This window comes from Pteropus vampyrus, unplaced genomic scaffold, assembly GCF_000151845.1.
Source record: "Pteropus vampyrus isolate Shadow unplaced genomic scaffold, Pvam_2.0 Scaffold368, whole genome shotgun sequence".
Taxonomy (NCBI): Eukaryota; Metazoa; Chordata; class Mammalia; order Chiroptera; family Pteropodidae; genus Pteropus; species Pteropus vampyrus.
In genome coordinates, this window is record NW_011889149.1 from 678,159 (window position 1) to 705,530 (window position 27,372).

Consider the following 27,372-nt stretch of genomic DNA (forward strand, 5'->3'; position numbering starts at 1 on the left):
GCCCCCTGGGGCTGCTCCCAGGAAAGTGAGGCGACATCACCTTCCTTCCCCGGGAGCCAGGGGCAGGTGTGACTTCCCTGGGCAGTCACACCTGTGTGGCTCTCATTTTTGCAAGAGGCGGGGCAGCCTTGTGTGTTGAATGATGACAGTGCTTTAGAGTGACCCGGTCTCCACTCCTTACTAGCTTTGTGGCTTCAGACAGGTCCTTTCCTCTCTCAATTTCCTATTCTGTAAAAAGGGGGATTATACTCTCTGCCTCACACCTGGAAGGACTAGATAATGCTGGTAGGGCACCTGCCACAGTACAGAATGGGGGGCACAGCAAATGCAAGGCCCCTCCCTCCCTATCCCCAGCCTGGCAGAGAGAGCCTGAGAGCCCACGGATGTCTGCCAATGTGGCCAGCACAGGTGTCCAGGCCAACGAGGGCAGCGTCTCCCCTGACACAGTAGCACCATTGTTCCAGCTGGAGGAGCCAGGCATGGACGTGACTCTTGGGAGGGGGAAGGGCAGGGCAGAGGCAGGAGAAGGGCTGTGAGCAGAAGATAATGCCGAAGAAAGCTCTGCTCCCTAAAAAGGGCCTCGTGGCCTGCAAGCGCCTTGCAAAGCTCTGTGCAGCCCACTCCGGTCAAGGCTGTGCCATTAACTCAAATGTGTTTCTGCTGTACAGGAATAGGAATGTTCTTCGTGACAGAGTCCATCACCCAGCTCTGCTAGAGCCTCTCCTGGGGCTTCCGTGGCTCCCCTACCCAGCCTACCGCCATTATCTCCCATGAGCCTCACACCCGATGAAGTACCTGGGGAAAAAAAAATCCAATATCCCACCTATATTTGCTCAAGCTATCAAAAATAAGTACTGCAGAATGAGTGGCTTAAATGACAGAAATTCATTTCCTCACAATTCTGCAGGCTGGAAATGCAAGATCAAGGGGTCAGCGGGGCTGGTGTCTTCTGAGGCCTCTCTCCTTGGCTTGCAGGTGGCGTCTTCTTGTGCCTTCACATGGCCTTCCCTCTGTGCGTGTCTGTGCTCTACTCCATTCTTATAAGGACACCAATCATATTGGATTAGGGCTCACCCTGATGACCTAAATTAAATTACTTCATTACCTTTTTAAAGACCCTATCACCAAATACAGTCACATTCTAAGGTACTAGGGGATAGGACATTAGTACATGAATTTGGGGAGAACACAGTTAAGCCCATAACACCATTTTACAGGTGTAGCAACTGACACCTGAGAGGGCCAATGGCTTCTGGTCGTCAGGGCCAGGACGAGAATCAGATCAGGGGACCCTCCCTCTCTGTCCTCCTTCCTCTGCTTCCCCATCCCCAGCTGGGCCACCAGTGCCCAGAAGAGGAACAGGATGGTGGGCAGGGGGCACCCTCAATCTACTCCGCCACCATCCTCAGAGCTGATGAGCAGTGAGAAGTCAGGGGCAGGCAGAAGGAGGGGAGGGCCAGAACCTCTCCGGGACAGAGAGCTCTTAGATCCGTACGAAGCACACGGAGGCCCTGCGAAGCTGCAGGTTCTGATTTAGCCTGTCTGAGGAAGGGCCTGAGACTCTGCATTTCCGACGAATGGTCTGGGAAGACCATTCTGCTGCTCTCGGTCTGTGGGCCACACTTCAAGGAGCAGCAAGGTTTAGACCAGCCCGGTCCGTTAGAAATATAATGGGAGCTGTTAAACTAAAATTAGAAAAAATTTAATTTTCTAATAACCACGTTACAGAAAAGTAAAAAGAAACGAGTGAAATTAATGCTAATCTATTTCTAACCCAATATATCATTTCAGATCATTAAGCTAAATAAAAATCATTAATGATAAATTTTACACTCTTTTCTTTATACTAAGTCTTCGAAATCCAGTAGGTATTTTATAGTTAATGCGTATCTCACTTTGGACTAAATTTTCACCAGAAATCCTTGATCATAAAATTTACAGTTGAGAAAGTAGAATCATACAGCTAAATTGTTCCATACATACGTAAAAGTCTTCCAATAACTGCATCTAGTATCAGTTTTTAAATTTAAATTTAAGTTGGTTAAAATCAAATAAAATGTACAATTCAGCACTTTGGACGCATTCCCCCTTTTCAAGTGCTGAAAGGCTGCATGTGGCTAGCGGCTTCTGGATTGACAGCGCAGGATTAAGCTGCCAGGGCGGGGAGCTGAATGATGGAGATGAGGGCTCCCCCAGCTCTAGAGAAGACCTGGGAGGGAAATGGCCCAAGAGCCAAGGCCGACACAGCGGGTGCCCAGAGAAGGAGGAGCAAAGGGCTCGAGGTTACTCAAGTCGCAAGCACCTCGATGTGCTCCAGAGGAAGGGGTCCAAAGAGCCAGATGGGGGTCAGGTTCTGGTTCCAGGGCACTACACTTCCGTGATGCTCTCACAAAGCCCACGGTGACTGGAGAGGGCATGGAAGGGTGAAGTGATCGCAAACCTATCCGAGTCGGGAGGGGTCGAAAACCAGAACTTCTGGGGATGAACTCTGGAGGTCGTGCTGTGCACAGGAGCTTGAACCTGTCTTGGGCACCTCCAGGAGGCAAAGCCAGCATGGAGGGTGACATTATTCAAGGCTACTTGGGGCTCAGACCAAGGATGTGTTTTAAAACACAGAGAACTGTCCAGTAGTGGAAGCAGGGAGCTCCCTGCCCTTGGAATCCTAGAGAGAGAATATGCTGAAGGAAAGCCACCCCCACCCCCAGGGGGAATACCAAAGCAGAGACCGGAAAGCCCTGCTAAGGGACTGCAGGGCAGACTCCTGCTATACAGAAAGTGGGACCAGGAGCCTACTGACTCTGTGTCTGGAGTAAGCGCCAGCATTGACACACGTTTACACTTGCTAAGTGTCAGGCGCTAAAGCTAAGCACCGGACTTCATTTTACTCTCACTAAAGCCATGAGCCTGTCCACTAATTATCCCTATTTCTCAGAGGAGAAAACTGAGTCACTGAGTGCTGAAGTCACTTCTCACAGCTAGAAGGTGCTGGAGCTAGGACTTTAAAGCGGGCAGTCAGAGCAGGCTCCTACCACCACACCATACCGCCTTGAAGGCAGGTCAGCCTGTCTTGTCCTCTCCCCGCTCAGCCTAACCAGTTACATTTCTCAGTTGGCCCCACTCAAGGTAGAGGTGACAACTGCCTCCCCAGGCCCTGCTGGGCTGGAGGAGAGGGTGATAGGCCTGGGAACGCCACAGCTGCCATTGCATTGGCGATCACATTTAAAATTTCCCTCTGCCGCCTGCATGTCTTACCCTGGGGTGTGCTCCCTCAGAGCCCCTGCGATGAGAGGGAGGGCAGGGAGGAGGGAATGGGGCTGGCCTAGGTCCACCCCCACAGCCTGGCTTCCACATGGCTGAGCGGGAACTCGGGAGCAGACCACACAAAGGACGGCTTTGAGGCGGCTTCAGCCAGGCCCAGGCGGGTCCCCTCTCCCCGCTGGCGCTTTGCTCGCCCCAATCTGGGCCTCCTATGGGTCTGACTTCACGGAAACCGGGGCCATGAGAAGTTTCTTGTGACACATTAATCCCAGCCTGCTGACTGGACCACGCCTCCCGTGGAGGTGACCTCCAGGGCTCCCGAGGGAGGCAGGCACCAGGTGTCCCCAAAGAGGAGCTGCTGGCCTGACAGGTAAGTCAGTACCAGAGAGCCCAGGTGTGGGGTGAGCCATTGGGGATGGGGAGACCACATCCCAGGTGCCCGTAGAACTGAAGCCAATTGGCCACTGTCCAGGGTGGGCCAGACCAACCTGAAGGCAGTTGGCAAATAAATGTGAATTAGATGTGCATGTGAATTGAAATATGAATTTCAGATGAATCGCAAATACTTATTGAACTATATGTTCCGTGCAATATTTGGGACGTACTTATATTTTAAAAAGTATTTGTTGTTCATCTGAAATTCACATGTCATTGGGCATAGTGTATTTTATCTGGCATCTCTAGACAGCAGGGAACGGCCTTGATGTGGAGTGAAGGGTAGGTATTTTTTCAGTGTATACGGCTCATAAATCAGTACTTTAAAAAGTCAAAGTTAACAGAATGGCCTGTTTTTAAAAAGTCGCTGTACTGACGTAACCTCCCATTTCCAAGAGCCGGGACTTTGTCCTGCCGATCTGCGTAACTGGCTGGGGCTGTCCAGCCGCTCTCCCTCCTGTCTGAGCTCTGGGAGCAGTTCTGTCCGCCTCTCCATTCCTGTTCCAGCAAAACTCACGCGAGAGCAGCAGCACTTTCGTCTGTCCGTCTCCGTGTCCACATATCTGGAAATCTCCTTGCCAGAGAGAGGGCTTAGATCTGGCTCCTGTTGGTGGGCGACAGCCCCCAAAACACCCTTGCCCTGGCTGGGGCTGTGGAGTGGGAGAAGCAGAAAATGGGAGACCCTCAGATATTCCCTGGGACCGCCACCCCCACCCCCCCCAAGTCTCTCTGTCAAGCTGGGGTAATGATCGGTATGATGCTAAGGAAAGGAAGTGGTACTACATGTCAGAGCAAAACACCACGCTGGGCCCCTTACAGAAATCCTGTGCTCTTCAGCACAGCTCTCTGGGGTAGGTGTAGGGATTAGCCCCAATTTTCAGATGAGTAAACTGAGGCCCGGGAAGGTTAAATAACTTGCTTAAGGTCACGCAGGTGGCAAATGACAAAGGCTGATTCAAACCCAGGTATCACTGACCTTTTGGGTTTTCTGCGACACTAGCTCTCCTAGAAAGTTTGCCTGGACAGGTCTTGGCTGTAGGTGTCAGAGCAGTCTTGGTGGCAGACAGATAACGGGTCAAGTCCCACCTCTGCCACTTACCGACCGTGACTACGTAACAGAACTGACCAGTGGGAACCTGGTCAGAGGCAGAAGAAGCAGGGTGGTGACGGCTCCTTAAAGGCACTGGGGATGTTGAGGTGGCAGAGAAAAAATCTTGAAACAGGAAAGCTGTCCCCAAGACTCAGCAGGTCATCAGGGTATCATGTGGGCCAAGGATGAGTTTGTTGTGGTGGCCGGCACTGCTTCTGTGTATAGTATTTAATTAATCTCCATAACCCTCCCATCTCCCTTCCACAGGTGATAACCCAGACCCAGGTTAAATCACATAGCTCGTAAAGTGAAAGACAGAATTTGAACCCAGGTCTGACTTTTGCCACAACAGGCTACTTCTCGGTGCTGACAGAAAGTCACAGCTTGGACACTGGAGTCCTGATCCCTGGCTATTTCTGGAGGTGTGACCTGGGACAACTCACTTATTCTCCTGGGCTGTTTCCTCCTATGTGAAATGGGAATAATAATGCCGGCCCAGACTCTGAGCTAATGGATTTGAAAATACTTAGTGCATCACAAAGCACAGAACACACACCCAGTATTATGATTATGTAACTAGTCATCACCCCTCCTGAGAATCAAAGCACTGGGAAGGGATCATCCACTACACTGGGGAGTTTTTGAGGGCCCTCTTTGGGCCGGAGAAGGAGGGCCACAGATGGAGGACGGAGTGCCTTATCCTGCAGATTGTGTAACTGAGAATGGAGGCCACCCCTAGTCTTTTCCTGGCTGGGCCAACTCATCTTAAGAACCGAGGTTCGGGTTATGTGTGTGTGTACTCCTCCTCAAAGGGGTGTTTCCCAACTGTAGCCTGAAAATTCTCTTCTTCTGAGCCACTGGGGGGTGCTGCTTTAAAGTGCAGCTTCTGGGGTCCAGTTCAGACCTCCTGAGTCAGAATTACCGGTGGCATTTCCAGCAAATACCCCAGGTGCTTCTGATGCCCTCGAGTTTGAAATCTATTGTTCTGAGAAAATACCAGAAGAGTTTCTCCATCCACTGCAGCCCTGACTTCCTCTCCTAGGGAGGAGGCTGCCTGAAGACGCCTGGACCGTGGAAACGGGGTCTTTCTTTCTCCGAGGCAGAGGAATCGGGCTTCTAGAGGCAGCATGTCAGCGGGGGTGAGCATCCCTGGGTCTCGCCTCCATCCGCCTTCCCCCTTTCCCTCTCTCCCTCCCTGCTTCTTAGTTATCTGGTTGGCTCACACATATGGGCACTCATCCCTACAACCCTGTGTGGTCCCTGACCCCATCCAAAGGGAGGAGCCTTAACAGTGACCTTGGGCAAAAGCACAAGTTTAGGGTCTCAGCGGGCCCATCTGCCTGGCTTGCCCAGGCTGATGAGAGCCTGTTGCTGCTTCTCCCCGACGGCTCTCTGCCCAGGTGGGCAGCTTCCGCATGGTCCCTGAAGAAGAACAGGAGCTCCGTGCCCAGCTGGAGCGGCTTACAACCAAGGACCACGGGCCTGTCTTCGGCCAGTGCACTGAGCTGCCCCCACACACTCTGCAGAAGGTGAGGTGGCTGGCTGTGGGGAGGGGGAGGCTAGGGAGCAACGAGGTGGGGATATTAGCCGCATCCTGTCTTCTGTGGAAAGGGTCCAGCCCCAGCTCTCCAGGTCATTCTGGGCCTAATGGACTGGCCTGTTCTAGGAGCACCATGGTCAGGGCCATGGCAGCAACTGGGCAGACCAGACATCCAGGCCAGACTGATCCCAAACTACAGCACCCACAGGGTTCCCTGAAACCAGTGCTGGGACTTGGGGCCTCTGGACCAGGGATCATCCTAGACTCTGATATCTAGAACATTGGTTTGCAAGTGACCCTGCAGGACAGGGATCCAATTGCTGCCTCTAATGAACAGGCAAGAGGCCTGATTTCGAGAATCAGAGCTACTTCCAGCTTGCTGTGTGACCCTGAGCAAACTGCTTTCTCTCTCTGCTTCTTGCCTTCTGAACTCATGAAAGGAACTTGTTGGACGAGCTCAGAGATCAACAGACAGCGCTCTGTCGAGGTTGGCAGACCTGTTTTGGGGCTGAGCTGAGCCCGGGCTCCTGGCTTCCCTCTCCGCTTCCCTGGGCTTCTCAAGCGAAAGGCGCCCTGAGCTTCCCCAAACCTGACTCCTCCTCCTCTGCCTTCCCCGCTCATGCCATCCTAGGAGAGAGCTGCTGGCAGCTTGCTGAGTTCTCCAGCCTCAGGCCCTGGGGCAGAGGCGGGCTGCCCACCTGCTGGGTATCTTTGTTTTGGAAAAGATCAGAATTAAGCCTGGGAGACAGCCCAGCCCAGAGATTAAAAGTCCAGCCTCAGTAGGACTTTTAATTGGCTCCACCCCTTTCTTTCTGGGTGACGAGGGCAAGAATATCTTCACTCTGTGAACCCCTGAAATGGGGAGAATCCCAACCTCGCTGTGATGGGTCGTGGCAAAGACTGAAAAACACAATGTATTTAAAGGGTGCTAACCAGGGGCCAGGAAGTGTAGGCTGTTATGCTTAGAAACACTTAGACCTGTTGCTAACTCCTGCAGCCCGACCTGGGCTGGGCAGTTGGAACTAATTTTCTCCAAATGTAACTGGCCATCGGAGGCGCGGCCAGTGCAGATGCTGCCCCGTGGGCAGACGAGCGCCCTCTGCCCCCGGACTGGTCTTGCCGCTTGTGCGCGTCCCTCACCGCATAGCACCTACCTGCGACTTTGTGCGTCCACCCGACTCTGTTCCAGGCCAAGGACGAGCTGAACGAGAGGGAGGAGACTCGGGAAGAGGTGATACGGGAGCTGCGGAAGCTGGTGCAGGCGCAGGCAGCCTCCGGGCAGGAGCTGGCCCGCGCGGTGGCCGAGAAGGTGCAGGGGAGGGACAGCGCCTTCTTCCTGCGCTTCATCCGCGCGCGGAAGTTCCACGTGGGGCGCGCCTACGAGCTGCTCAGAGGTGAGGCCACGCGGGAGAAAGGGCCCTGGGGTGGTCATGAGATTGGTGTCGACCCGCATGCGGCCGCTGAGGAGATCCAACCTCCGCTTCCCTCCCGACCCCTGCCCTGCGCTGGTCTCTGAACCTTCCTCGCCTTACCTGTAAAGTAGGTGTGGGGACTGAACGGCCTCTGAGGTCCCGCTCAGCTGTGACATTGAAGGAATATGGCAGGACCAGATTCCAAGAGATCTGGCTTCCTTCCCTTCTCTCCCAGTCTTGGGACTCAGTTAATAGAACTCAGCCACCAAACTGGGTGCCCAAGGAGGAGAGGAGTTTGCCCTCCACCCTGCACCCCTCCACTGCCCCAGAGGTAGGCTTTGGCTCTGCAGCGCCGCAGGGAAGGTGGGTATGTGGTGCCTGGGGCCCCGCAGGTACCTAAAGCTCATACAGGATGGAAAGAAGATGGTGCCAGTCCGGACGGAGCCTCCAGGGCAGAAGTGCCTTGGCCCCGCTGGCCAGGTGAAGACAGGTTTCCTCAAGCAATCAAGTCCTTGGTGCTGCTGGAGGAAAGGGGTGTCTGAGCCCGCTCTCTACAGGCGAATGAGCCTCTTTTCCTTCCCCAAATTCACTGCCAGGCTGTGCCAGCCACTGTTTTAGGCCAAAGAATGCAGCAGAGAATGAAGCGGAGAAGAACTGCCTGCCCTCGTGGACCTTATATTCTAACAGTGGAAATAATAAATCAGATCACACGAAAATATGAAGACTGCTAGATAGTAAAAAGGAATAACAAGACAAATAAAAGAGGTAGATATAAAGGACTGAGGGGTCGAAGTTTTAGGTAAAGGCTCTGGTGCAAAGGGAACTTTTGAAGAAAAATCCGAAGGAAATGAGTTATCCGGGGGATGAGCGATAGGCAGAGGGATGTGCCCGTGGCACATGTGCCTGTGGCACGTCTTCCCGAACATCTCCCTGGGCCTGGCCCCTCCAGGGCTTAGAGGCAGAGACGGCCACAGGGAGGTAGGGACCCATTCAGGACCAGCAAGGATGGGGTCAGTAGGTGGTAGACATGCCGCCAAATCCGGAAGGGCCTCTGTGTCCTGCTTGGGGTTTAGATTTTATCTTGGGGTTCTTCTCCCCACCCCCACTCAGCTCACCCTGTGCCCGGCTGAGAAACCTGTGCCTCTGCCCATGGGAGAGAGAAAAAAAGAACAAGCACTAGTGGTCCTCAGAGTCAGGATCACACCTCATGCGTGTGCAGTTTACAACTGATGTTCACACCTAGAGCCTTGTTTGATCACCATGACAACTTGGTGAGATGGGCCAATGTTAGCCTCAGAAAGGTGGAGTATCCCGCTCGCCCGGGCACACACAGGTCTCTGGACTGCCACCATGTGCCGCCCCAGGACGGGCTGGCTCCCTGAGGGAGCCCCTCCGCTCTCCCTCCACCAGGCTACGTGCACTTCCGGCTACAGTACCCGGAGCTCTTTGACAGCCTATCCCTGGAGGCCGTCCGCTGCACCATCGAGGCTGGCTACCCTGGCGTCCTCTCCAGTAGGGACAAGTATGGCCGAGTGGTCATGCTGTTCAACATCGAGAACTGGGACTCTGAAGAAGTCACCTTTGACGAGGTCAGTGGGGGCTCACCTCCCCCAGCCCGGGCCTCTATCGGGCTCTCCTTCCTGGCTCTCCAGAAGGCAAGGTCTCGGGGAGGGGAGGCGGCCAATGCCATCAGGCTCCTTTTGAGGGGTCTAGGATGTGCCAGGGCAGCTGGAAAACTCAGCAGCTTTGCTGGCGGGGCCCACTGGCCAATACATGGCTGCCCTCGGGTGTTCCTGCCAAGTAGGGGACGACAGCTGTGAGCCAAGAGCTGGTGTTGGCCCTGCCAAATGCTGAAAGCTGAGAGCGACACGGAGAACACGGATTAGTGGACCATGGGCCGGGAGGTACTGGGAAGCATGGGTTCCAGCCTTTCAGCAGCCTGCCGTCTTCGCACACGGCTTTCTGTCAGGGCCCGGTCCGCCCTCACTGCTCTGCTTTTTCAGGGCCTTTCTAGGGCTGCTCGCAAGTTGACGTTCCCCTGGGAACTTTGGAATTAACTTTTTTAGCTCCAGGAGAAATATTAGAAGTCATGTTGGGATGACATTAAATGCAAGTAACACACTTGGGGAGAATTCGCCTCTTTATGAGAGCTGATTCCTCTGTGCCTAGTTCTGTCTACAAGCAGGAATGCTTCTCTTTTTCAAACCTACTTTTGAGCCTTCAGGAGTATTTTAAAGCTTTCCTCACAAACATTATGCACATTTCTTACATGTGCATATGTGCATATATATATAAAATATATATGTTAAGGAAGAAATTTGAGTATGTTTTCCTATTACATAAGCGGAATCTTCTCATTTTAGAAAACACCAAAAATATCACAAATTAAAACTAATCCACAATTCTACCAGCCAGAGATTTCTACGAATCCATTTTTTCTAGAGACTTAGAAACATACACACACTCACACACACATATGCACACACGTACATGTGTGCATACATTTTTAAAAATACGAATGGGATTATACTCTACAATATACCGCACATCAGCATCTCCCTGTATCATTTGTCTTATATATCATTTTGAGCTGCTCCAGCACGAATGGACCATAACTTCACCAGTCTCTTATTGTTGGACATTCAGGTTGTCCCACTATTATAAGGTACAGGGATAAGCACTCTGACTTTCAAGGTTACTTTCTTGGGATACATTCACAGAGGGGGAACATCCCAGCTCAAAGCCTGTGACAAATTACCTCTGGCAAAAGATGTACCAGTTAGCTCTCCCCTTAGGACCTTGATCTTTGTGGGTTGCGTCTTACAGCTGGTTCACTCTGTGCCCAAGATCTTGCAGGCGTATTGTTTCATCCTGGAGAAGCTACTGGAGAACGAGGAAACTCAGATAAACGGCTTCTGCATCATTGAGAACTTCAAGGGTTTCACCATGCAGCAGGCTGCTGGGCTTCGGGCTGCTGATCTCAGGAAGATGGTGGACATGCTCCAGGTGAGGCCTCTGCATCCTGTCCTGCAGGAGCTGCACACGGGCTGGGAGGCTGGGAGGCTGGGAGGCTGGGCCCAGCCTCCTGGTTTAACGGTGCTGGCAGGGACCTGAGAAGGCGAATGAATACCTAGGGCCATGAAGAGTGATGACAACCACAAACACTTGCCCGGTGATCAACAGACTGCCAACTATTCACATTCATTAATTCACTTACTCTTTGAAAGCATCTTCTCATTTTACAAACCTGGAAACCAAGCCTCAGAGATTTGAGTGAATTCTCAAGGTCACAAAACTGACCTTGAGACAGAGGCCAGACTTCTGACCTGGAATCCAGTTCTCTGTCCACATGTCTCGTTGCCTCTCTTGAAATGTGAATTTATCCTGAGAAAAGATATCAGTAATGCCCCTGACCACTCACTCCTATAAATACTGATGAGTTAGAGTCCTTTCTTAGAGCTCACCTTAAATCCGCTTTATGTGTACCTGGGAAAGGAAAGGGGGCAGGTGAGAGCCATGGAAAGGGTTAAGGGACAATGAGGCATGACAGTGGTGTCCCTGTGGTCCATAATAGTTTGCGATCCACTCAGCATGCAAGTGGATTTAAAAAACTCACGTCATGTAAAAACCAAGCGAGGCTACCGTTTAATTTTTTACTTCACTCTACCTACTAGCAAGCTTTTATGGGGCCAGCAGGCTGGGCTGCATGGTGTCTGGGGCTTCCTCCCACAGTTTGAAGCCACAGTGAAGCCAGGGCTCCCCAGTTGGTGTCCTGGGGATGGAAGCTTCAGTGGGCTGTCCTCTGGGACAACTGTGTGATGAGACAAGTCTGTCCTTGTTCCATGGGGAGAGGCAGTGGGGGCAGAGAGTGAAAACCTCTGCAGCCATTGGGACTGCGGGGGGTGGGGGGTGTGCTCTCTGTCACTGCAGGATTCCTTCCCAGCCCGCTTCAAAGCCATCCACTTCATCCACCAGCCGTGGTACTTCACCACGACCTACAATGTGGTCAAGCCCTTCTTGAAGAGCAAGCTGCTCCAGAGGGTGAGTGCATGGCCACGCAGGGAAGACGGTGCTCAGTGATCCGCTGGGCACTGAGTGAGTGAGTGAGTGAATTGAGCGAATGGGGCTGTAGCAGAAAAGGGCTCATGAGACAAGAGGGATGAAGGTGGGGTACCCCATCTGAGCCCTTCCCAGACTCTTACCATAGTTCTGAACTGAGCGGATCTCACAGACAGCACAGTAGGGAGGGCTGTGGAGAAGGACGCCACCAGGCAGAGATGGCACGCTGTGTCTTTGTCCTCTGGTCCCTCTCCTCCCGTCCGTCCTTCATCCTTAGGGCGCCCCCTGCTCAGCTCCGCCTCCCCTGCTTTCCTGCAGGTCTTTGTCCATGGAGATGACCTCTCCAGCTTCTTCCAGGAGATCGACAAGGACATCCTGCCCACCGACTTTGGGGGCACCCTGCCCAAGTATGACGGCAAGGTCGTGGCCGAGCAGCTCTTTGGCCCCCGGACCCAAGCTGAGAACACCGCCTTCTGAGGATACCTCCTGCCATCTGACCCACAGTTAGTTAGCATCCTTGGGCCTCTCCTCAGCTGTCCTGGACCCAGGAGGCTGGGAAAAAGGCTGCCTGGGGTGACTGTGGTTCCCTTGAACCTCCCCCTAAGCTTGGGTGAGCTCAGGTGTTGACCCTCCTCCCAAGTTTGGGGGCAATAAAGCAGGGAGAATTCCCCTGAACAAGAAGAATTGGGGGGCAGTTATATTCCTACTGCCTCTGAAGCTTTAGCACAGTGACTTGTGTGAAGTTGTTTCAAAGACTGATGAAGCTTCTCAGTGACTTCCTTCCTAAGAGTTTTAGGGTCTGTGAAAACGGGCAAGGAGGCTCGTTTAAAAGTCTCGGCACCTCCCCCCTCCCCCCCAATAACAGAAGAGGGGATCTGGCAAGCATAGTAACCTTGGCAGCCGGTAGGCCGGTGAGGGGTTTTTCCACATGGAATTCCGGGGTGGAGGCAGGTCTGAAGCAGCTCCACTTTGGGGTGGCCTGGCCCCCTCAGTCAGGGGCAGTCTGATGTGTGCAGTGATGGACCTTGACCTCCTTCCAGGGTGGCAGTTGCGCCCCCTCCTTCTGTCTGCGGGGCCTCCCCACCAAAAGCTCTCTGCCCCAGGCCCCTGGCCTCAGCGGAAGTTTTACAGGTGGCATTTCCTCTGAGCACTCTCTCGAGCCTCAAGGCGAAAGCCCTTCTCAGTGTTCAGTCTCGGGCACTTCACAGGGACGAACATCCATTCTCCAGCTCTGCGCATTTTGACAAATACAAATGCTTTTCCTTGTGCGGAGTTGGTATTCCTCAAGTGTTTGGTGATTTTTGAGTGTGTGCTCATTTTTGTCTCTTAGACCTCCGGTTCGAGGCCACTGTTTGCTGAGCACACTGCTCTTGGGGGAGGGAGGGCTGGCTTCTTCCGGGCACGGGGCTGACAGGCACTGACAGGTCTCTCGGGATCTTCCTCTGGCAGACACTGGTTCTGTTGTCTGGCTAGCGGTGCTGGATAGGGGTCAAATGGCTTGGCCACTCCTACTGAGGTACCCAAGACCTCTCTGCTCTTGCCTGGGGAGTCGCCCCACTTTTTGTGGGCATGAAGCACCCTTTTGTGCTACATCTACCTTTTGGAACAGGATCTTTAGCTGTTTCCTGGGCTGTGGGTTCCATCCAGTGCCTTCTGCTTTTATTTCTTCAGGAATTTCTCTGGTCCACTGAGTTCTCTTTCTTGTTTTCCAGCATGGCTATGTATCTGTACACATATATGTGAATGGACGTGTACCTGCATGTATTTCTTACATTCTTTCTTTTGTTTCTAGGTTAGCAGTGTACGCTCATCACCCAAGTAACCTCCCTCTTTATAACATTCATAGTCAACAATCCATGATCATAAATGATATTTACATAGGACTTCAGATCTGGAGGAGGAATCACAGCAAATTTTTGTGGGTGGCTGACCAGTGAGTCTTTCTTCTAAATCATTCTTCAAACCCTTTAAAAGTTGAGGCTCTACTTTTTCAAATCAGATCTTACATGGAACTGTGCTGGTTGAAGAAGGCTCGGCAGCCTCATCGAGAGGGATCTCCCAGAACATCTGGAGCTAAGAAGGCCTGGCTTTGACGAGAAAGCCCAGGGGCTTTCTGAGGCAGAAGCTAGAAGATTGGGACCTGGGGAGTCTACTCTGACTGTGAGCTGGCACCGCCCTCTGCTGGCCTTTCTCCGGTACTGCCCCTCCATGCTCAGAGTCAAGGGGAGCAGGAGAGAGAGGTGGGCAGGCTGGGCCAGACCTTGCCCAGGAAGGTGGTGCCACCTTCGGGAGACTGTGTCCCAAGACCATGGATGTGAATGTTAAAATCTGATCTACTTAGCCTCACAAAGTCCCAGCTGCCTACCTGCCGGATTCTTACGAGTGGCCACCACCGCCACATCGATGCGAGGAAGAGGGACAATAAAACATTCTTTTGAAAGCCACCAAATATGGGAAGGGGGGGACAACAGAGTTTAACTTCAATGACAACCACCTGCTGCCCAGAACAGCCTCCTTTCCAAAGACATCGGGGTGAGGCAGGGTTTGTGCCACGTCCAAGTAATGTGAACACAGCGAGAATTGGGAAGTCATAGTGACGCATTCCTGCCGGCCTCACATGGAACTTCGGGGAATATTTTCTGTTAGCAGATGGAGGCAATTTGTTCAGGGGTGGGTGGAGGTCTCAGGAGGGAAAGGGGCCACCAGCTTCAGAGGGCCTCTGAATGAGACTGGCCGCTACTCGGGGCCTCAAGTTCACCTAAGGGACGCTGGAGGGTGGCCCGGACAAGTCTTTCTGGAATGCCCGGGTCTCCAGCTAGCCAGGGAAAGAGCTGAAGGATCAGTTATGGGTGAATTGGACCATCTTTTGTCACTCTTTCGGTGGCAGGCATGATGCTGCTGCTGAGGACACTTGGCATGCTGGGTCGGGTAGCTCACCGGTTACCTGGGAGCCTCACCACTCAAAGTGTGGTCCCAGGAGGGTGGTGTCCACCCCACTTGGGAGCTTGCTAGTGATGCAGAATCTCTCAATATCCAGAAAGGCATTCTTAAAAATATTCCCATATTACAGGTAAAAAACAAAAACGCGAGGTTAAATCTTGCTCAAGGTCAAAGAGCTAGGAAGTAGCTAGCAACTGACACAGCAACGCTGACTTCAGGTCCCTTCAGTTGTTACTCACAGTTGGTCTCAAATTCCACCCCCCACCCCGACCCCCACCCGGGATAGAGCAAGTGTAGGTAGGAAGGGGAAGAGGAACAATGAAATTAGAACGACACTTATTCCAGGCCAATTTCACCAATATCATCAGATACAGGAGGAAATAACTCCCAGGAGGAAACCAAATAGTCTTCAGTAGAGATGCTGGAGTGATTCCAAATGAGGTAGAAAGCGTTGAGTCAAAAAGCAGTTCTGGCACACGCAGCCACGAGGAGGGGCGAGATTCAGCAGTTCAAGGCCAACCTGCCCGTCACGACTTTCCAACCACTCAGATACACGTAAGCCCCTCTAGGGGACATTACCCAAGAGAGCAATGAGGAGGGAGGTTGTCTTATCTACAGAGGGCCGTCCAGGTAGGTGTTTGGTCCTTACCATGGGCAAGTTACTCCCTATAAGGCTACAGCTGAGGGGCCTGTTAACGAAAAGTATAACAAAAAATATATTAGCACCATCGGGACAGCGAGTGATTGTAGGTAAATGTCACCGAGAACCAACCTATAGGGCTGCCCCAGGAGAGGCGCAGCTGTGTGCCGGCCACATTGGCAATCTTCGGGCATCAACCTAACACCCTGGACCTGACATCTCTTCCAGGGGGTGCTTTTCGTAGGCGGTATTCTTTGCAAGGTGGTTTTCTTGGATCAAAAGAATCTGGCTTTTTCATGGGGAATCGGAAGTAGGGAGAAGCTACTTACCGGAGAGGGATGTAACGGCGTTCTTGGGTCATGTTAATGCACATCCTCCAAAACCAACACTCCCCACTCCACCCCACCTAGCTTGTCAAAGGTTCCGCATGGCCTGAGTGCAGGCTCTTGGGTTGAGGGAGCATGAATATAACTCTCCTGGCTGGCCCAGTGCCTGGCCGTGGGATGCCCTTAGCTTGGATTCAGACAGATACCAAGGAGAAGAAAACACTGCCATCACTCAGCCAGCCCAATATAATCTTAATTTAGATAATGTTCACTCAGGCTGTTCAAAGAACACTGTTAGAAAAGCATATGAATCATCCATGGCAACCACCATTTATATCCCACCTTACGTTCTGTCTACATGGTTCTCTTTATAGATTAAAATGCTGATATTTCACTTATTTCAGGCCTTGTTTTTCTTGCCTGGAGAGGATGGGCTAGTAAAGATACCTGTTGGCTGCTCATTTCTTTGGGATTTGTTTGCAAGGCTGGGTTAAAAATCAATCGTGACGAGAACTTTGCTTTGGTGAAAACACAGGAAGAATCCTTTCAGACACGAAATCCCCACTACACAAAGGACACACAGCCATGCCCCATTTTTAGTCTTTTATTTTTTTTAAGTAAAGAAATTCCATTGAATCAAAGATAACAAAATGACAGTTTTTGTCTGTAATGATCTTTGCTTACCACCACATAGAATCAAAATAGGATCAAAAGTAACATGAGAACATAAAATGATCTAGGACACCATTGTTTAGTATAATTTCTTAATAAAGGTAAATATCCTCATATTTATTAGAAAAAATTGCATTGCTAGTTGCAAATCTTAAACACCTCAGTGCTGGAGGATCCTGTGTTTCTCCCCCCAAATCCAGCAGCATGGAGGCTCTCAGAACACAAACGCAAAAATACATTATTTTCAGGGCAGCATTTTAAGTTTCAGAAAACCCAAATGAAAAAAAAAAATAAAACAACAAAAATTAAAAATGTGAAAGTGATGGTTCTCAAAAACCAATCTGGAAGCAGATCTGCCAACAGAAGAACGTGGTGGTTGACCGGAGTCTAACCAGGAAAAGGGGAGATGCAAACGGGCTCCCCACCCCTCTCCCCTCACCCCTGGTGTCACTAAGGCAGCCGCAGTGGCAGAAATCAGAAGCTCAGGTACAGTGAAGGTCTTCCTGAGGCAGTGGGAGGGACCCAGATCATCCGGAACTGGCATGGAGAGGTGACAGGGTTCTAATGGGCTTGTGCTTTAGGGAAAGTAATGATGCCAAACGAAAAAGCAAACAAAACCCAACTCCTACACCCAGGAACTCGGTCCACCCACACAAACAGCCTAGCGGGAAAGTGGCCGGCCCTAGGGCCGAGAGGGCAATTATTGTAGGGGATTGTTGGCTGCTCGACATGGGTGGTCTGGAAGAAGAATGCATGTTGAGACGAATGGTATCGCTGCCTGTCCCCAACTTATGGCAATAATAGATTTCTTGGCTAATGGGGACCAGGTCGGGGAGAAGGCAGGTTGTAGGTTTCATTATCGATTGACAGGAATCGAGTTAAAAAGACTTAATCCACCAGTTAGAAATTAACTTCAGCTTATTGATTACAGCTGGATACATGGAAGCTTTGCCCACCTACATGCTAGGAAAAACAGCTCAGAAAACTTGGGCGTGGGGGGCTGATCCTTCCAAGAGGGCAGCTGTCCACTGTCGGGAGTCTGGGAATGGCTGGCGAGCTGGCCTCCGCGGTCTGCTTCCAAGGGCCGCTTCGCAGAGATGCCCAGACTACAGCATCCGGAAGCAGGGGCCACTCCTCCCCTCCCCGCATTAGCTTCGAATACAATTTGGCAAAAGCAATCCTACTCTATGAAGAGGGGGGACTTCCCTCTGCTTAGATAACAGAGGTGGAAGAAAATCTTTCCCTCGATGGCTCGGCTTCTAAATGCCACAGACAGACCACTTTTCAAGGCTTTTGGAAACATCCAAGTGATTCAAAGTAGCTTTGAACAACAGAGTGAGGCCAACAAGGAAGAAAGGCGTCAGAGATGAGATGTTTGGCGGGTTCTGGGTCCCTCACGTTGTGGAGGGGTAGGGGTGCCTAACGTAACAAAAAGCATACAGGCCACATGGAGAAATTCTCTGGTTTCACTGTGGCTTCACTTCAAACTTCCTCAGAAGATTTTGAATTCTAATGCCATGATATTGTGGTAACACCATCCCAGAGGCAAGTTAAGGCTTTCTGGGCAAAGAAAGTGATTCCAGATGATACTGTGGGTGGATGCTGCAGAGAAAGGCTTCTTAATAACTCTACTGTCCTGCCTAAAAGACAAAGATCCGAGTTCTTTTGAACCCAACATGATGTTTCAGTGATCTCTCCTTCAGCTCTAAGCCAGAATCGATGTCACAGGAAGAAAAAAGCCTCTCACATCTCAGACATCCGCTCGCCCGGCGAACACAAACAAGAACACATGCTTTGTTTCCCTGGAGCTGGTGAAATGATCTCAAGTCCCCCGGTGACAAAGAGAGCTCTCATTCAGAAGCCAGGAGAATATGCTCAGCTACCCAGAGAGCTCGGCTTTAATTAAGACGATGGTTTCAGAATGAAAGCCTGAGCTGGAAGGATGTCTGCCCTGGGAGCTCTCAGCGCTCTGCCCGAGTCACACGGAAAGATGGGGGTATTCGCCTCGTGTCAATGGTGCACCTGTGTCAGTCACACGACCGCCCTTGGAACAGCAAGGACATTGAGATGACGGTGGAGACTCTGAAGAGGAGCCAAAGACACAAGGCTTTGGCAACGTCAAAGGTCTTTAGAAGCAAAGGCTTAATGCAGTCGCTCCTCTCCAAGTTCCCTGCAGGTGAGCCTGGGGCCTGAGCAACTCAGTTTCCACCTGCGAGGGCTGTACAAGGCAAGCGGCGACGTTCGAGCGAACGACGTGGAGACAGATGAAGTGGTTCCGAGAGGCGAAGTGACTGCCCACCATCCAATGTGAATTAGAGATGGCTGGGACAAGAACCCAGGTCCCCTGGACCCCGGCTCCACACCACCACGTCAAAAAAGAAACACTCCCCTCCCAGGTCTATGTCCACTCTTACAGTCTCTCATACGGTCCCCTATAAGTCTTAAATGCTGCAGAGAGGTTTCGAGAATACAGTGACAACGAATGACTTTCTGCTTCCATTCTGCTCTGGAAATCACTGGTGCAAACTCACAGCAGGAAGATAAGAGGTTTTCTTCAAGTCTTTTAAAGTCCCTTCTAACGTAAACACATCAAGGAGATTCAACACCATTTTTAAGAGAACCCTAATTTGACTGGAATAGGTTATTTACCGGTGGCGTCAAATTATTTAGGAAGTAGGGAGTACAACCAGGAGACATGGAGGTGCTTTCCTCCCTTCTTGGTTTTTAATGTGTTATTCCTGCAATAGAATTGTCTAGGTCTATGTAACTTAAATCCTTAATCTGATTTTGAAATATAGCATTCAAATGCTCTCTGAACATTCAGCCTAGTTTTAGCCCAAATAGGACCTTAATAGCAAGAAGAACACTCATATTATCATCAGAAATGAATGACTTTAGGAAGAAGAGCAAGAAAAGCTAGAGGCAGGAAAAAGCTGACCTACATAGAAGATGTGGCTCCCTTGTTTATTGGGCGAGTTTGCATTTCTGTAAATTCAATGCCTCTGTGCTCTCATTCAGGGACAAACAAGAATTTCCCTGTGAGACAGCCACAGTCACATTCTCATTTCCGTGCCTGAGAGCCTGACGCTAGAACAAAGGGCTTCAGTGGATTTCATGGGAGCCAAAATGGAATGTAAGTGCCATTCAGAGTCACGCTAAAAAGATTTCAGCTGGGACCCGGCCCCCAGAGTCCTGTGGGGTAAATCCCCGTTGTGTGACAATAAAGGCGATGCCCCCAAACCCGGCCCCTCCCCATGGGGCCACCAGGACTGCTCTGGGATGAGTCTCCCAGGCTCCTGGGTCCCCGCCCTGTGTGTGTGTGTGTATATGTGTGACAACGGAACTGTCTCTTCTCCTCCTGGATGGAGCTGGCACCTGGCCTCTACTTTGTCAGAACAGGTCAAGGGATGTGGCCCAAGGCAAATGAAAAGGAGCCTCTTGCTTCCTGGGATGGTCCCACAAACCCCGTTAAATTATTGCTTCGTTTACCTACTTTCGCAAAAACGTCTTGTGACATGCAGGGCGTAGAAGGAAATACGACTTCTAGATCACAGCTGTGGTTGCGGGCGGAGGGGAAAGTAACAAAGGAGAGGGACGAAGCTCCCCGCCGAGGGGCAGATGCTAAAGTGCCATCGTGTGCTCCAAGAACACGGTGAAGAAATGCTCTGGGAAAGTGACGAGTCAGGGGAAAGTCACCAGGGCGAATTCAGTGTATGTGTAAACCAGAGCGGAGCTGGGGCCGCGGGACTCTCTGTCTTTTGAGATAATGGCTGCTTTTGATGAGTTAGGATAATCTGCTGATTGTCAGAAAACAAGTTCTTCAGGTTATATAGACATTACTGTCACATTCACTTGGACCGATGCCCAACCTACGCCCACCTGTGGCCATGACGTTTGGCCCCCAGGCGACTCCCTCTACCCCCCGAAACATCCACGCAGACCCACTTTTCCTATTCCTGTCTATCCCAGAGCAAGGGAGATGAAGCAGGGAAAAATTTTAAAACATATCCAGCAATTTTACTCATAGTTCTGGATAACAACTGCCGATTTTTCAAAGTGCAGAGTTTTTAGATATTCAAGTACCACAGGATCGGAGAAGAGTACTTGAAATCTAGAGGGACATTTTCACTTGAGAAGACACACTTCAGAAAGACCTCTCCAACACACTGCAAATATAGGGCTATTAAACTAAAAGTCTGGTTTCAAAATGACACCCTCTTCAGTTGGAAAGATCTTCATTCAAACTCAGATCCAACTTTTGAATTGTTTGGTATCAAAGCCAGAGTTAGAGATCTGGGTTAAAAAAATAAAATTACAATTGAGTGCTTAATAGAAAAAGAAAAAACGAAAAATCTCTTTATGTGAAATTGGGGGGTGGGAGGAAGGGAAGGCAAATGAAGACATCCAGGGGCTTAAACGGGGAGAACAGCTCCCAAGCTCCCCTGGAGGGACGTTCTCTCAAACCTCAGTAAACTGAGTTTGTCATTGAACTTCAGAACTGGCAGTTCCCTCGGCAATCTACCTGGTCCAAGCTCCCCTTTTTACAGGTGAAGAAACTCAAGCTCAAAGGGACTTTTCCAGGGTCATGTAGCTTGTGAGAAGCAGAGTCGGGCGCAGCCCAAACTCTTCACTCCCAGCCCAGGCCCTTTCCAAGACATCACGCTGCTGTCACACAGGGCCAGCTGCACACGACAGGCCTTGCTGTTTCGGAGGCCCCGGGAGTTCTGTGACATCTGGGACTATGAATTTCGATAAAATGAGTTACCGAGATGTCTCTAATTTAGAAGCCTTTCAGAACAGTGTTCCCCAAACTTGCCAGGGTCTGAGAACCATAGGGGTCACCTGTCAAAACTCAAAAACCCAGGCCCCTCCCCAGACCCACTGAATGAGCTTCTCCAAGGGGAGGGACCGGGGAGGCTGGATTTTCCATAAGCGCCCAGGTTAACTCTTGTCACCAGCCAAGAGCAGGGAAACTGTCTTAGGAGACAGTGAGGGAGAAACTTGGTTGTGACCCAGGGGAATTTTCTTTGCCACGTAAGAGGCCACACTGCAGCCTGGCTCCCAGGGCCCTAGGCTCCTGAGCTGAGCTGCATCTCCAGCAGTGGGCCTAGGTTGCTGATCTTTTTTCCGAGCCTATGTAAGGAAACATGCGACCACCATGAAATAACGGACATCCTTCACTGTTTTGGGGGAAAAGCCTTTTGATTGGCAAAGCAAAACTGCTGTTCAGACACATGTTAATAGGGAAACTAGATGTCGTTGGCTTCAAAGCAATCATGATGCTGCTGAAAGTGACAGGAGGGTGAGAAGCCCACCGCTTGTCACCACGGCCAACAACGCTTGTCACCACGGCCAACAACGTAAAGGAGAAAACCAGTAACTAAGCACAAAAATAGCCTGGAGCTCCCAGGGACAGCCAACCACTCCAAGAGAGGTGTGCCTGTCGGTGGCCCCCCCGCTGATAGTGTGAGGTCAGATCCAGGTCACTGAGGGAGAGGGGACACCTGAAGCAGCCAGCGAGGCACGTGAGTTCCAGAGGAGGGCAGCTGGACTGTGCCAGAGCCCAGGAGGCCTCACTCCAGGTCGGCCTCCACCAGCTCCGTGTCGGAGCACTGTGACTTGTTGCGTTCCCACTGGCAAATGGCATTGGCGTACTCCACCACCAGCTTATCCATCCACGTCAGGGGCTCGGGGAACAGCACGGAGCCCTCAAAGAAGCCCAGGTGGCCCCCGTGCAGAGGCAGCACAAACATGACGTTCTCCCGTTTCTCTGCAGGAGAAAGGCAGCTGAATGAGTCACTCTCCTTGGGTTAGCTCCATGGCGGCAGATGCGACAGTGAGCTGGCCAGGGCGGCCCAGGCTGTCCCTGCAGGTGAAGGTCACCCACGTGGGCATCTCACCTCTACTCACCCTGCCTCGTTCGCCAGAGTGGGCGGGAGGCTGGTGGGGCAGGCAAGAGAGTGGGGTCTAGTGGGCTTTGGAGTAGAGCGGGCACCAGCTTATAAGATCCTCAGAAGCTTAAGTGATTCTCCAGCATGGCTGCATACGAGAATACATGGGGTTTGTAAAGATCTCTGCGCAGCACCCAGACCAACTACCTCAGAAATCTCTGTGAGGGGTGGTGGGTGGGACAGGAAGGACCCGGCACTGGTGCTGCCAAAGCTCCGAGTGATTCGACTGTAGAGCCAAGGGCTTCCCAACTTTGCACATCCAATCTCCGGCTGTCCCTCGAAATGCACAACATCCTGCTTTCACAGGCCTGGGGAAGGGGCAGAGATTCTGTACCTCTGCCAGACTCCGGACAGTGCCCATGCTGCACGGGGTGGGGGAGTCCTGGGGGCGGGGGCGGGGGCGGGCTCTCAGGGAGGTGTCGCATTTATACTGGCATTTACTGGAGAGCAATGTGAACTCAACGAAGTCGATGATTTTTTCATTACAGACCTGTATCTTTTAAGACTGAAACACAAAGCTGCCAGTGGTGTTAAAAGATGCCCAAGTTCTCACATGCTGAAAGGCCATCCTGAGAATGACTAACCTGGACTTGTCCTCATGAGTTAGGTTAGTTGCACACGGGCTAGTAAAGGCCATTACTGCAGATGGTACAAAGTGGGCGGCCAGGACAAGCAGGTACTGCAGGGAGTGGCTGTCTTCCCAGGGGGAATAACAGACAGGGGCCCCTTGCTGGCTACTCCGGGCCTATGAGGCGCTTCCTGGCATGCACACTTGTGGCTCTCCAGGGCTCTTTACTTGTCTGACCCTCGTTATTCTTCTCCTTCCGGTCGCTATTGCATGCATTTCTGTGTGGCAGCAGTAGAGCTGTGGCTATTACTTTAGATGCACGGAAGAAAGCAGACGCTGCTGCCTTCTCTGTCTGCTGCCCACGAGGCGGAGCGGGCTACTTCTGTGCAGGGGGCTGACGGGAGAGAGCTCGTATCACATCACACACCCGCTGCACACCAGCATCTACTCTGAGCGGTGCCCGAGAGCTCTCTGGTGGCTGGGCGAGGGTCCTGTTTGCTGGATTATTTATTCTTCTAGCTTGGGGGTTATAAGAGAACCAGAAGCATCCCTCTTCCCTGTGGTCAACATAGAATATTTACAGAGGAAACATGGAGGGTGGAGATGAGGTCCTAGGGATCTGAATTTCAGTGCAAAGCAACTTTGGAATTCCCAAGGGTGTCCTTCTGCTACCCTCTTTCTAGTTCCTCCTTTAGCTCCTATTCGGTGTGGATGGAGACTGCACTGGCCGGAAGCGCAATCACATTCCCACGAGCAACAGTCTTTGCTTTTTCGGTTGCTTATATTTTTATCCTCAAAGCAGATGGAGAGGCTGACTGTCACGAGAGGTAGAACTGGCTTTTTTGTTTTTTGGTGGTTTTCAGGTCAAGCCTTAAGTTTAAGTATCTTTTAAAGTCAAACTCTCAGACTTAATGGAACCATTTTCATGAGACAATAATTTCACAGAACACCAGGGGACCCGGCAAACCGCTCTTGTTACGGATATAAATGATGGGCCTGACTCTTGCACCAGGAGAGGACACAGTAAGGCTCTGCCCAGGTCCCATCACAGCCCCAAGACTATCAGGCTACACTGAATAAGAACACTGATGGGAGGTGACAGCGTGGTGAAGGTAACAACTTACTGTGGCAGTAATTCTGCCACGGTAACTTCTGTCACCTTCCGCTAAGTGGTTGAGGGAGCAGCAGGAAAAACACTTACCTGAAAGAGATTTTGGAATGGTTAGAAGACTTTCATGCACCAAGGGGTCATCAGCTGCATTAACCAGCATGAGAGGCACATAAATCTGAAACAAGAAAATGAAAAAGATTAAATGACCAATTCCCTTCAGACCCCACTGATTCACGGCTCAAATCTATCGGACGTGACTCTGAAGTGAAGGGAAGCAGGCCACTGCCCAGTTTGCTGAACAGGTGAGTTAAAAACGCCTTGGATTCCCTGGCAGTGGCACGATTTCTAGCTGCTGCTGCGACTACAGCCCTGGCAGGCGTGTGCAGGAGCAAAGCTCCCGACGTCCTTGGTGACCCACGTGCTCTGACAGCACCAGGAGGGTGAAAGCTCTAAGGTGCTCGCTGGCACAATACTTCTGATGATCTTCAGCGTTTCAGATCAGCCATACGTGTCAGAAAAATGACTTTGCAGAGTTACATGCATACTCATTCAGTTTATATTGCAGCGAGAAAAAACGGAGTGTGCTTCCTTCTAGACAAAGGAGCCTTTCAAGAAGAGGCTGAAGGTAGAAAAGAGGAGCAGGCTGGTGGACATCGGGAAAATCCTGGCGGGGTTGCAGTAAGAAAGCTACGTGATCTCCCGTGTGGAACGATGGCAGGAACCAGGCAGGACTACACCGTCAAAGGAAGACGACGGGGAAAAAAAATGGGCGTTGCGGCAATTTTAAGGGCCTTTACACAAACACAGGAGCAGATCTGTGTTCTGCGCTGCGCAAAGGGGCAGCTCTGGGATTAACACATGGAGGTCACAGAGGGACAGGGTTTGCTTCAATAATAAACCCAAGTCAACAACTGGAGCGCTGAGAGCCAGATTCTGGCTGAGCTTCCAGCAGGGAAGTTTAACAGGGGTGCTTGTTAGATGCAGTGTGAAGCTGGATGGAGTGACACTAATTCTGAGATGCTGCTCCCTCGGAGTCGGTGATGGCACTTACCCTGTGCAGGTACCTCATGCAGCTTTCTTCCTCGTAATACTCCTTCAGGGAGTTATAGCCATGAAACTTCCTGAGACACACACACAAAGAAAAATAACACAACAATACTTGTCATAAGATCGGAATGCTGAGTTGATTTTATTTCTGCTCCAGTTCCCACACTAACTTGTCGTATTAGTAGAATATACTTAGTCCAAGGGTTTAACCTCTCTGAGCTTCTCTTCTTTAAAATGGGGCTAAGGACAGGATCTTCCTTAGTGGCACTGTGAGATTTATAACATTCGTGCCGGCCCAGAGTAATTACCGAGTTAGTGTTATCTTTAGTAATTACTGGCACATGTTACATCTTTCAAGGTGGTATAAAGCCAGACGTCACTGTAAACACTAAGAATATTGAAATTCAAAGGCATTTATTAGAACTTGCTTTATAACAGACTTTTTCCTGGCAGAGCAGCCTGGACCACTGTGAATTGGAGTCAAATATGTATCGAGTAATAGAAATGGGGGATTCACAGTCACCCGTGGAGCAGCAGTCAGAGATAAGCTAACATTTAACAAAACCTTTGGTGTGGTTCCACCCCGTGCTCTAAGCAGCCTGGCACAGGTCAGCCTGGAGCTCTGAGACCAGCAGGCTGAGTCAACCCCAGGCCAGAGGCTCTCTGAGAACCGAATTTCTTCCTGACGCGAATTATGGCCCCTGGGTTTTCTTTTCTGACTAGAGTCATCAAGCTCTCCCGTCTCCCCCAAAGCTATGGATCTGCCACCAGGCTCCAGATACAACTCTGCCTGGGAAGGACCCAGAAAGCTAGAGCTGGACTATCAGGGCTCCTTAGGGAGAAGACCATGTGCCAAGATCATCTCCAGGACATCTGTCTTCATGAAATCAGTTCCCTTTGCAAACCCAGTGGGCCAGAAAAGCCCTCCCAGTCTTCCAGGGTCACCAGAGACGGGTTTGTGAGGAGCCACCCTCACAAACTGGTGAACATGATGAAAACTGCTGCTACCCAGCATTATTAGAACGGAAGAGCTTTAGGGAGAGTTGAAGACCATTTTTATTTAGGATTCAAAAAATTCAGAAGATAAATGGGAAGTTGAAATAGTTTTGTTTTTTCTCATTAGAGACCACAATAAAGTTGCACATACATCTGAAGTGAGGGTGGATAAAATTCATTCTCACCTTCTGAATATAGTGACAACTTCCTAGTTTCTATTTCCTTTGAGTAACTGTTAACAGGTAACTTTCAAGGTTAGTCGGTGTAAGAAGGGTACCAAGAGCCCATAAGGAGGACAAGTACAGATCCCATGCTTTCAGGTCAGTATCTGCCTATATACTGGATGAACGCTAGCTTGCTTTAAACCATGCCTAAAGGCATCAGATGATCATTAAATAAAAGGGTGACTTTTCAAAAGGAGAATAATGAGGTCAGAGATCGACTTTACCTTTTCCATCTAAGACTAATTTCAATCAGAAACTAATGGTACGGGGGAAAGAGGACACTGTCAGGGTCTCAATCTCAGGGGCCCGGAGGGGCCGGGCTGGGGGCGGGTAAAGGAGTGAGGTGGACGGAGTTTGTGTGCTACACCCAGAGGAGAGTCTTCATGTCCCCAAAGAGGCTCGGGCCATTTTACTGGCAACACACAGCCCTCTTGGTCTATTTTTTGTTTTTTTACTTTTGATGGAGACACAGATAGGTACAAAAATGATTTCCTTTTCCTTCTACTCCACTGCAAATGCAGGTCATGTGGCTCCTGATCCCTGCCCGGCGTCGAGTACACAGGCAGGGTGAGGACGTAAACGACCAGGGCGTGTGCGCCCCCGGCCCCAGTTCACGTTTGGTTATGCGATGTGGGGATGCAGAACGAGTGGGCAGATCCTCTTCTTATTTTCCAAGAGGATCTAGAAACTTGCAATTTTCTGTGAAATCTTCTGTTTTTTAAATACTGGACACTTATTTAAAGAAAAAAAAAAAAACCCTTAATACTGCAGTGAGCAGGGCAAAACCCTCGTACTGGGCCGCACTGGCTTGCAGCCTCCCTCCTGGCCCCGGTCCCTGAGAGTGGACACACCTCATCACGTTGTCATCGATCTGCATCAGGGACGTGGCCGTGTAGAGGCGGCTCAAGTCCGAGTCCTCCAGGCTCTGGGGTTTCCTTACATGGTCTCCAAAAAGAGCTTGTCTACAATAAGACACAAAAGCAAACAGAGAATAAGCAGCAGATGAAAAACCAAACAAGCCATCACGTTTCTACACTTAAAATACCTTACAGTTTTATTGGTCAATTACCTCAATAAAGTTGAAAAAATTTTTGATTAAAAAA

At 50.8% G+C, this 27,372-nt stretch overlaps 2 protein-coding genes across 2 annotated transcripts in view; one reads left to right on the forward strand and one right to left on the reverse strand.

Annotated features, from left to right (window-relative positions):
* RLBP1 (retinaldehyde binding protein 1) overlaps positions 1–12,362 on the forward strand; it is a 15,854-nt gene extending 3,492 nt beyond the window's left edge. The window contains exons 3-9 of the mRNA XM_023522964.1: positions 5,826–5,922; positions 6,184–6,312; positions 7,513–7,717; positions 9,146–9,324; positions 10,583–10,741; positions 11,666–11,776; positions 12,113–12,362. Of these exons, the coding sequence (XP_023378732.1) occupies positions 5,911–5,922; positions 6,184–6,312; positions 7,513–7,717; positions 9,146–9,324; positions 10,583–10,741; positions 11,666–11,776; positions 12,113–12,271 (954 nt within the window). The 5' untranslated portion in view covers positions 5,826–5,910 and the 3' untranslated portion in view covers positions 12,272–12,362. The remainder of the gene's footprint in view (positions 1–5,825; positions 5,923–6,183; positions 6,313–7,512; positions 7,718–9,145; positions 9,325–10,582; positions 10,742–11,665; positions 11,777–12,112) is intronic.
* Positions 12,363–16,289: 3,927 nt separating this feature from the next.
* Positions 16,290–27,372, reverse strand: part of ABHD2 (abhydrolase domain containing 2) — a 63,267-nt gene continuing 52,184 nt past the window's right edge. Inside the window, exons 9-11 of the mRNA XM_011379664.2 lie at positions 25,054–25,123; positions 24,093–24,177; positions 16,290–22,142 (exon numbers count right to left, since the gene is read on the reverse strand). Coding sequence (XP_011377966.1) covers positions 21,946–22,142; positions 24,093–24,177; positions 25,054–25,123 — 352 coding nt within the window. The 3' untranslated portion in view covers positions 16,290–21,945. The remainder of the gene's footprint in view (positions 22,143–24,092; positions 24,178–25,053; positions 25,124–27,372) is intronic.